General features: G+C 37.6%; 2 protein-coding genes across 3 annotated transcripts in view; both read left to right on the top strand.

Annotated features, from left to right (window-relative positions):
- Positions 1-3,006: 3,006 nt before the first annotated feature.
- Positions 3,007-6,024, top strand: zbtb43 (zinc finger and BTB domain containing 43). Its single transcript, XM_079451002.1, has 2 exons — positions 3,007-3,108; positions 3,957-6,024. Exon 2 carries the CDS (start codon positions 3,979-3,981, stop codon positions 5,317-5,319), a length of 1,341 nt encoding a protein of 446 aa, XP_079307128.1. The 5' UTR covers positions 3,007-3,108; positions 3,957-3,978; the 3' UTR covers positions 5,320-6,024.
- Positions 6,025-7,574: 1,550 nt separating this feature from the next.
- LOC306908597 (ras-specific guanine nucleotide-releasing factor RalGPS1) overlaps positions 7,575-11,400 on the top strand; it is a 78,002-nt gene continuing 74,176 nt past the window's right edge. For both annotated transcript variants that reach the window (XM_079481629.1, XM_079481627.1), the window contains exon 1: positions 7,575-7,827. The gene's annotated coding sequence lies outside the window, so the exon portion shown is untranslated. The remainder of the gene's footprint in view (positions 7,828-11,400) is intronic.

The following is an 11,400-nucleotide window of genomic DNA, read 5'->3' as shown; positions in this document are numbered from 1 at the left end:
GAAAGAAGGTCATACAGGTTTGGAATGACACGAGAGTGAATAAATGATGGAAGAAATGTATCCCATTGACTGAGGAACAAATTAAAGTCTATAGCGCCTTTGAGAATGATCTCTTATTCTTCGAGTTTTAGTGATTCAGTTCTGGTGTGTGAAACATCTTCAACATCTCCTTGCGTGTGTAGTGCGGGAGACTCTGCACGCGACGTGTTGGTAAGGTCTCTCTTAAGCTATGCTATGTTTTGCACTTTGCCTCGTGTCTGTCAGCATTGTTGAGATTGCCGGTAGGAACTTAATCATACGCCATTGTGCTTTGCTGCGATCTATACCGGAACCCCATTGAGTTTTCTGTCAGTGCTCGGCTTGATAGTGTGTCCATCATAATATTGATTCAGTGGGATATGTAATGGCACATTGATTTCCTGCTGAGGGTGGCGAAAGATAGACACAAGTCCTGCGTGACTCGATCAAACCTCTGAACGCTTATTCTTATGGCTGCTGAGGGAAAGGACTTTTATTGTTTTATAGCTGTTGAGCTTCAGAAAAGTTTTGTATTAGTTGTAATATTAATCTTGTTACAAAGTTGGACGAAACAACTCACACAGCTTCACACATTTTGCTGGCTTACTGAGCATATTTTGAGACAGTATGGACCATAATCCCCGTTACTGCAATGCAACGATTTCAGTATTAATCAGCGTAAATGCAACATGATGTATATGTGTTTTAATGCATGCATTAGAATGTCATGTTCTTTCTTCTGTTCCTCGGTTAAAGTGTTTTGAGCAGTTTTAGTAAGTTAAGTCAACTTCTAAAATATTAAATTATGAATATTGCATTAACAAATCTGTTGAGCTCAAATCACATCAAATAAATATATACTGTATTCCTTCATTCAATAGAGCGGGTGAGTGAATACTATTCACAGAATCTGTGTGATTGATGGAATTATCAGGTGAAAGAATCATTCAATATGAGTTCAGGTAGACTCTGACAGCTGAGCAATTTAAAAAAAGCTGATGTATATTTCATGAGCTTTGCAGTGAGATGGTCAAAGTCAACGTGCACAGAGGCCGAGCAAACACACGCTCACAGCTGCTCGTCCTCTGATCGGATCCATTATAGTCCAGCATTGTATGTTTTAGACTAAATTAGAATCCTTCTCTGTCTTTTGACATCTTTTTAATGCTAAACCACCTCTTTAACAGTCCATTATAACACCTTTTTATGTAGCAAAACATTTAACGGATCTGTTGCTGCTTTTCTACACAAGCTTACGTTCAGTTGAGAACTTTCTTTTTATCAAGAACAATTCTGTCTGCATATGCTTACAAAGAAATTCATATTCTTAAACAGTTTTTCCATGAGGAACTTGTAAAAAGAATAACTACCAACTTTCCACTTAAAGTGAAGTAATATTTGTATATATGGTTAACCTTCACCCTTACATTCTGCACTTCATATATTAATAGTATGAATATATATGAAGAGTTTGGTTCCAAAATGAGATAACTCATTTATCCAAATTCATGTCATTATCAAACACAATAAAAATACGATAACATTGTAAAAATTCTTAAAAATGTGTTATCTCATTTTGGAAACAAACTCTTCCTATATATCATCATCATCATTCATCCGTCATCATTTACACAACTTCTTGTCATTTCAAAACTTTATGACTTTCTTTCTTCCGTAGAACACAAAAGAAGATATTTAGAAGAAAGTTGGTAACCGAACAGCATCGCCCCCTGTTCACTTCTATTGCATGGACACAAAACCAATGCAAGTGAATGGGTACTAACAACGCTCTTCAAAAATTTTTTGAAAATGACAAGAGGGTGAGCAAATGATGACAGAATTTTCATTTTTGGGTTGAACTTTCACATAAAAATGCGTTGGCAGTGTAAATTTCCCCTTTTTACCATGCCAATAGAGCTATTTGAATCTTGTAATGGAAAGAGAATGTCGGCCCACCTGGATGACCTCTGCTCCCTCTGATCTCTGCACCTGTAGAGGTGGTCCGTCAGGAATGACTGATTCAACGTTCGGTCCTATGACAAAGAATCCCTTTATTACCCTATCAATGCAGTCTCTTTGATACGGGAGCTATTTAAAGTCATATAAAATTGTTGGTGGACATATAAATGTAATATCAAGAGAGAAAGACATGACCAAACCTGTCTATGAGCTTCACGGCCTTCTGGCAGAGAACAAGCTGTTGATGTATACGTGTTAAGAATCTGGCTTGCAAAATGGAATCCTACAACAATCTATAAATTGGAGACTTTCTTTCTTCATTGGCTTTATGAGCATTAAGTTGGGATGCTCAAACACCTCCTACAGCGAATGCTGTGCAAGTGACGTTTGTTGAAGAATTCGTTTTTACACCTTTACTTTTCATCTCATCTTTATATTTTTATACTACATGCGTTGTAGTGCAAACACAGAATACACAAAGTAGCTTACAGAACTAAGTTATCTACGGGCCTCAGTTTAGTTTTTATATTTATAATAAAATACAGAATAATGGAGGATTCTGACCATTTTTGTCAATTTAATTGCTATAAATACATTTCACAGCACTGTATTTTTTAGAGGAACCTCTGTTGTTAGGTACAACACTTGTATATAAAGCATACATCTTAATCTTCTATAACGAGATGGTGCCAAGTGGTCGGTAGCTGTTGTTATCCTATTGCGTCATCTGCTGGAGGCTTTCTGTTTGTCACGAGGTTTGCGTTATGGACACATTCATCATCTAAATTTTCGCAACTTTGGGATTTTTTCAATAGTGTTATGTATAAATAAATCTCGTGTAGGTCAATTGTTTTGCTTTAGGGATGTTCTGTTAATATAATGATGTTTTTGACAGGGACACACATAGATATGCACACCGGCCGTAAACTTCTGTGGTTTGTGCGTAGATGTGAAGTTCGATTATCTGGCAACCTGCCGTAAGTGGGCGTGTTTGTTTACATTCTCCCTGCGCCACGCGAAACCGTGCGTGGTGACGCAAACGTACGCGCTACGCTCCGCTCCGGCTCCCGGAAGAGATGAGATGAGAGATGTTCTGCTTACAGTAAACCTGCCAGAATTATGCAGAAATAGGTACAAAGAACGATTGATTATGTCGTGATTTTAGCTGAAACTGACCATTTGTCTCTTTTATGAAAAATAACACCCGGGTCATCTGTTGAAATCCTAGAAGTATTCTTTATTCGCTGATGCTAACTAGCCTTATAGCGGTTAGCTTGACCTGTATTCCACTGAATGATGCATTTTGACAGTAGTTCACTGGTTAAAAAATAAGTAATGATAGATTTAAAGTATTCTTCTAGATTTTATTTGACTATACATTACATCTAAATGTTTACAGATTTATATATTATAGTTAAAGATACAGTTAAACATTATCTTCTTTTCTTTTAGTGCTCATTGAAATTCTTTTTTTACAATAATGTTGGCACAGATTTTAGATTAGATTAGATTCAACTTTATTGTCATTACACAAGTACAGTGTAACGAAATGTAGTTTAGGTCTAACCAGAAGTGCCATTAGCAAGTGCAGGATATACAGTTAGAATAAATACAGAATACAATATTGAGAAAATGTTATACAGCTATGAAAATATGTTACAGTAGGTGTAACATTAACTAGGGATATAGTGTTAAGGTATGGAGACATACTATTTTACCCGTTAAAGACTACTTCAAAAAAATGTATTGATTTGTCTGACAGAATGTGGCCTGTGTTGCTGTTTTTGTTCTTCCGCCCATTATTTGCTGTCACTTGTTATATTATAATATTTTGGTTGAATAACACACACTTGTGTGCGTGTACTTGCCAGGGAAAACAGAAACAGTAGTAATAAAATGTACACTTTGAATTCACTGTAAGTCACTTTTTGAATAACATTTCTGTCAAATGCGTAAAAATATATACCTTTTTATTTAAGAACCTTTAGATTGTAGGTCACCATGGAGAAGGGGGCGAACTCTTTCCATGTGGAGTTCCCGGATTTCTCCTGCTCACTCCTGAAGAAATTAAACCAGCAGCGGCAGAGGGGTCAGCTGTGTGACCTCATCGTGTCCATAGGCGGTCATCAGTTCCGGGCTCATCGCGCTGTGCTGGCCGCCAGCTCGCCGTACTTCTGCGATCAGGTGCTGTTGAAGAACAGCGCCCGAGTGGTGTTGCCGGAAGTCATGCATCCGTGCGTCTTTGAGCAGCTCCTCTTGTCCTGCTACACGGGAGCGCTGTCAGTGCCATCTGGAGAGGTTGTGGCCTTCCTCACCGCCGCTAGCTTTCTGCAGATGTGGCATGTGGTGGACAGATGTACAGAGCTACTTGAGGTGGGAAAAAAGAAAAATAGCTGTGGACGTTTCGAACATGGGTCACCGCCGAAAGGCGACGGTTATGCCACAGATAACGAGGACGTCGGAAGGAGTGTAAGTCAAGGGGACAGTGTAGATGAAAACGAGATGTCAGTTTCTGCTTTGGGACCAGGAACATTGCAAAGCGCCTGCTGCTCTTCTCTGGATAATGTGAGCAGCGAGTCGGATGCCACGGAAAACCAGTGCCCAAGACCCGCCTATGTGCCACCGAGCATTATGGGACGCCGAAAGAAAGTGCATGTAAAAATGGAGAAGTCGGGTCGCGAGGCCTGCGCTGGCCTTTTCGGCAGTGATCCCACCCCCGTAAGCGATTCAGATCTGAATTGCCAAACACCAAACACGCTTGAGGATTGTTTGGATGAGAAACTGGTGAGCCATCTGGAGGAGTGCCTGGACAGAAATTGCTCCTACGAGGAACCCTTGGACTTCTACGGTTCCTCTACAATGGGCTTTTCGCAGGCTGCGGACGAGATCGCTAACCCAACATCCAAGGATAAATCTCAGCTAGAAAAAGACACAGATGTTGTCAAAGAGGAGGAGGACCCTGTTGACACTGACAGCGTCCTAAAAGATCAGACGTCTCACTCAGGGTTCACCTCTGTGGTGTATAAGCTCTATCCGTGTCAGTGCGGCAAGAGTTTTACGCACAAAAGCCAGAGGGACCGTCACATGAGCATGCACCTTGGCTTACGGCCGTTTGGTTGCGCCGTTTGTGGAAAAAGCTTTAAGATGAAGCATCACTTGGTCGGCCACATGAAGATCCACACGGGCATCAAACCTTATGAATGCAGCATGTGTTCGAAACGCTTCATGTGGAGAGACAGCTTCAACCGTCACACCTCCACCTGTGCGAGGGCCCACCAGACACGACGGGCCAAACTGGAGCCGAGTCCCAGATCTGCTAGCGCTCAGACTGGAACGTGTTAGGAAACATTATTGTACGGCCGGCCACAGAGAATGAGTTTCTTTGCTGTTTATTTTAAACTTCATGATCTGAGGCCTCTGAGGTCTTAGCATTATCATTACAATACCAATGCAGCATTATACAGGATTTATTTATGCCTTCATCTTAACTGCCCTCTGTGTTGGCACTTGCAGCACGTTTTCTAGATTCTGTATTTTGGTTGCTCAGCTGTACAGAGTGTTTTGAATCAGATATTACAGGGATTGTTTTAGCCATAAAGCTTCTAAGCCATTCCAATCCATTTATGCTCGAAAGATTTATTTAGTGATTTATTAGGAGGATTTTAGTTAAAGTCAAATATAATCGTGCGTAATGCTGCGTGAATAGCATTGCCATTCTTTCTGCAATGTTCTTGTATGTGATGTTCAGTTGGTTAACAGATTTTCTTTTGTATTGTGCCATTATTGTAAAATATTAATAATCTGTAAGCGAACTGTACAAAAATACGTTATAGACAGATTTCACCCTTTAAAGAGACGGACAAGAAATTATATTTTGCAAAAAGAAAACAAATGTGTATTATTATCATTTTCAATGACAATGTTTTGATGACAATTAATCGTTTTCCCAATTCTCAGTATTGGAGTGTCAGGGTGTTATATTTTTTCTTTTAATTTTTTACAATACCATGCAGTGTACAAATTTTTAACAATGTATTATTTCATTACAATAATGGGAGTTGGAGTGCTTAATTGTCCTGAAAGTAGTTATATATTGAAAGCAGTACAAATATATATATATATATATATATATATATATATATATATATATATATATATATATTGCGGTGAAATTGGACCTGACATGTTTTTGACAAGCTTTGATCTGAAAAGGTTTTCAAACAGACACATCGGTAAATTTTATAAAACGTCATATAAAGTGATTTAAGGGCTGTAAACGACTTGTGCAAGTGCAGATAGATGTTTACATGTTTTATTTTATGTAATGTACAGAATGTGCCATGAATGGATGGCTGTGTTAATTGATTATTGTCTTTATATGTGATAAAATTAACCACAAACCTCTCTGACAACAATACCTCAGACGCTGGGGAATTTTGTTGGTTTTCTGATTTGTTGAAGGACTCTAAAGAACATTTTAAACCGTGTTTAAATAATAGTTTTACAGTAATAATATTCTCTACGCTTCAAACTAACAAGTGACAATCAGGTAGACAGGTACAATACAGTATAAATTAGGTTTTGCTAATTCATCTATACTGTAATTCTTAAGTTACACATTTTTGTTCAATTAACAAAGACTGTACAGTCTTTTGTCTCTTCTTTTATATATATATATATATATATATATATAAAACGACATATATCATAATTCGGTTAAAATGTTTTAATACAATTTAAGCAGTGCAGTGTATTTTATTACAGTAAAAAATTTTTGACATTTCAAGTGTGGGATGGAAATAGCAGCATGTGTATATTCTTTTCCACCGGCAGGTGACGCTTTAGGACGTGGCTGGACTCATCACTACCTCAAATGGACTGTCCTAACGCATTAATCTATTGATTATAAAAAGCCTCTCTAACTTGACTACCTGCTCTTCTCTTACAGTACAATTCGGTTGTTTTCTTCTTATAGAAGAACTTTGTGAGATGTTGTGAACTGTGTATAAAAATGTGTTGCGCAATAAATGTTTTATTTGTACTGGAGGTCTTCTTCAGAGCAATTGCCATTATTGTCTGCTTAGTAACAGCACAAGAGGGAATTAGTCAAAGTCAATTTAAGGTAATATAAGTGCGTCTATTTTAAAGAACAATTAATATGATTGTTTATTAGATCGGAGAAAGTCTTAACCGCGTCACGAAGTGATTATTTTCAGAAAATGTACGTTAATGAATACGAAACTTGACTATAATTAGATGAATTACAGTACAAGGGCAAAAAGCGAACAGTACAATAATAACAAAGAGTAAATCAGAAGTGACAGAGGAAGTGAAGTAAAACAAAAAAGAAATCGTTTAATGGTCCCTGATTTCACTCAATTGCAGGATTAATTTATTAAATAATTAACAAAATTTGGGAGTAATGTTTAGTTAAGATTATAATCAGTGACTGCAGAGTCTCGCCAGTCAGATGCACCTGCACGTCCGCTTCATAACTCTCACAGAGCCGCTTACCCGACGCGATTGGCTGTAAATTCCAAAGTAGGCGGGCTTTGTGTTCACACTAGACGTATGATTAGTCAGTCCGCCTGTCCGTCAGATCAAAGGAACCTACCTGACACTTCCTGTGCCCTAAATGTTTCGCTGTTTTTGTCAGCGTGACATATGTGTGTCTCTGCCATGTTTGTGTACATCTTTGACGTCGATGTTTATATCATAAACACACAAGGTCAGACTCACGCTGGGGATTAACCATTTGAGGCGCATATACTGGATCATACGGGTTTAATGGATCACTGGAGGATGATTATGATCGTTTCGTCTTCTCATTGATTCGGATCAAACGCGAAGGTAAGGCGTTATTCAGTATGGTCTTACGTGGTGGCATCGATAAACGTCAGAAGTATTGACTAGAGACGGTGTGTACACGCCAATCGCAAAGAAACATTTGTAAAGGTGAAAGGTTGTAGACCTGTGCGGGTGCCCGCGGCGTGTGAGCGCATCTCAGATATATCCTGAGAGGAGCAGCTGTCACTTCCGGTCACCTGTGGCATACATGTATACGTATATGTTTAACTATAGAAATATTATATGAATAAAAACGTACGTACATGTTTACGAGAGAGTGAGTGAGAGAGAGAGAGAGAGAGAGAGAGAGAGAGAATGATTCATCACATCATTAAAGGAATAGTGCACAATTTAAGTCATTATACACTAACCCTTGTGTCCTTCCAGCCTTTATGACTTCTATGGAACACAAACAGACATTTTAAGTGGAATTTCCAGGATGATCATTATCTCTGAGCAATAGGGCGGCTTTACTGATGGCTTCATAAGAACATTTGTTGAGTGGTTTGGGTCATTTAGCCACACTTGCCATTGTGCAATATCTTCTGTAATGTTTTTGCTGAATTCACTTTTTTTTGTTTGGTTGTTAATATGAATAGCAGTATTCTCAATCAATCCATATACTCAATCCAAAAACTCAAACTAATACAGAGTCATTTTCATCATCATGTAGGCTACGATATTAAAAATGTGCTCGCATGCTAAATAATTCTGTATTCTAGTTATTTTTCTAAAGATTGGATTAGATTAAACTTTATTGTCATTGCACATATACGAGTACAGTGTAACGAAATGTAGTTTAGGTCTAACCAGAAGTGCAGGATATACAGTGAATAAATACCGAATACAATATTAGGAAAATATTATACAGTGGTCATGGACTATGAAAATACTTTACAGTAGGTATGTTCTATGAAAATATGACAGTATGTACTATGAACAATATATACAGATGGCTATATAATATGAACATTAATGTACAGGTGGCTATGAACAGATAATAATTTAGACTAAACAATAGTGCAAGTGACTTAAGTGTGCATAAGTTTAAGACATTAGCTATTAAAGTTGCAGTCCAATAGGTGAGTTAATGCAGTTGTTGAAGTTACAGTGCAGTGGATGAGTTATGCAGCTATTAAAGGAACGGTGCAGTATATGAGTTAATGCAGTTAATAAGTTGCAGTCCATTATTTGAATTCTGTAAAATTGCGGTATTACAGAAAATGTGATATACAATAATGCAATGTGAGGGAATTATGGTTCAAGTTTGTAAAATATGTATTTAAATACTGAAAATGATGTAACCAACATACATTGTTTACATTATTTCTGAGTATTCATCATCTTCCACAAATCAGACACAGTCTCTCGGTTATTTGCATCAACCTTAAAACCTATAGACTACTATATAGACCACTTTGCAAGATGTAAACACTGGTCCACTTCCGGTTTCTCTTTTGTTTTAATTTTTTTGATAAATATCACATATAAATAGTTAAAAATCTGAAAAAACAAGTTCTTTTGGACCATCTTTGGATTGGAGTTGTTTTCGTCATACAAAGTGGTCTATAGATGACTTCATGAATTTCATAAAAAAAAATCTTGTTATTGCAAAATATTGCTATGTGCACATATGCGATATTCCAATAGTTTTTATATATTGCGCACCCCTATAGGGTAGTTATCTGTAATATCTTTATCACATCAAAAGTAATTGTGTGCATCAGATCTGTACCGTCTTTGTAGGTCAGAAGTATATTCTTATGTTTATGTAAACTGCTGTTCTCAGATTTCTCCATCTTGAGACGTAGACGTATTCTGGATCTGTTCTGGTCTACGTGCAGAGTTGTCACAGCAGTGTTTGGTAGCGCAGTGGGGGGCAGATGAGGGTGCCCTTGCCCCCAGCAGCTGTCTGGCCATCTGATGTTGCAGGAGCATTGATCGGGAAACTTCTCCACTCACACGACTATATTTTTATCTCCTTCACTCCCTCATCAGGTGTCCGCTTAGCTACTATCCGTTTTACGGCCTGTTGTCCTGCTCTGCACAATATGATTCAGATGTATTTCATGTTGACGGTGTTACAGAATTACTGCAACTGGTAACCAAACCTTCTAAATAGAGTAAAGGATGATTCTGTACCTACATCAACAATGTGTTGCTAATAGCAGCAAGTGAATGATCTCGACAGAAAGACAACACTGTGAGCAGCGTGCAGCTGAAGAAGTTTAACCAGAGGAAATTATTTATATATAATATATCAGCCTAATTATTTTTTATCGGCCGATAGGATAACGTTAAAAATGACCGTTTATTGGCATCCCTATTTTTTCTTATATTTTGTCCATTCTGAATCAGGATTAGTTCAGTAACTAAGCAACTGTCAACAACGTTATCATTAGATGTTTTATTTATTTATTTTGTGCTCTTTTGAACAAAAGGTCATCAACATCACAAACGCATATCATTTATATATTAAACTCAATTTAAAGTAAATATTGCTGTGTAGATTTCAGTATTGGTGTGTGTGTGTGGAGGTGTATTTTTAGATGTCTCGCTTTTTTTAGGTGTTGCAAATGTCAGCTCAGAGGGGAACTATTATATGTGACGTTTATGTCCCCAGAGCCATAGAGTGTGAAAAATACACAGCATCTGTCATCAAAGCACAGATCGAACTCGAAGTGTGTGAAACACTAGATTGTGTTAAAATGCATGAATCCACCTGCACATGTGTGATTATATCATTTTTAAAGCAGCTCTGATGCAGTCAGTCTAGTAGTCTTTTATCACATTACCAGTCAATATTTATACTTTATGTACGTATAGCATATTTAATTTATAGTTTGAAACATTTACAGTATACCGTACTATTATATACGAAGTATAAGCCCACCCCTTTTGTTTCTCTCTCTCTCTCTCTCTCTCTCTCTCTCTCTCTCTCTCTCTCTGAGTCCTGTTTCTCGATGGCTGATCTGGTGTGTTAGCTGACACTTCATCAGAAACGCTGAGTTTGCTTGCGGACTGCAGTGATATCATGGGTTGAATCTCAGATAAGCTCTGTGCACTTTCTGAGGGCAACAGAAGCTGGCTCCCATTTGAACGGTGATAACAAACGTAATGTGCATTTGTTCGACAGATCTCACCGTTTCACTACAGTAGACCTTAAAGGTAATCGGAAAAACTACGAACGAAAACTCCCATGAGTCTTGGATATGATTCTGGCAATTGGAGCTAACAATGATTCATTATGAAAACACATTTATGGCGTTGTCCTTATATTTGCACCTAAAAGTTAAATGAAAAAACGTTCAATCAAATGATAAATTATTTAGAAATGATATAAAACTGACTTTAAAAATCGTTCAAATTGTTCAAATTGTTTTTTTTATTTATGTCTGAATTGCTTTGAATTTATTTCTTAACACAAAAGAAGATATTTTGAAGTAAAGTTTATAAGCGAACAGCACTGGCCCCCATTCACTTCTACTGTATGGACATAAAACCAATGTGGCAAAGTCAACGGGGTCCATTTCTTAAAAATATCTTCTTTCGTGGAAGAAAGAAAGGGATGCACAG

Source organism: Barbatula barbatula (assembly GCF_947034865.1).
Source record: "Barbatula barbatula genome assembly, chromosome: 2".
In the NCBI taxonomy this organism is placed as follows: domain Eukaryota; kingdom Metazoa; phylum Chordata; class Actinopteri; order Cypriniformes; family Nemacheilidae; genus Barbatula; species Barbatula barbatula.
Note: the sequence above shows the minus strand (reverse complement) of the source record. Positions and strands in the feature narration are given on the sequence as shown.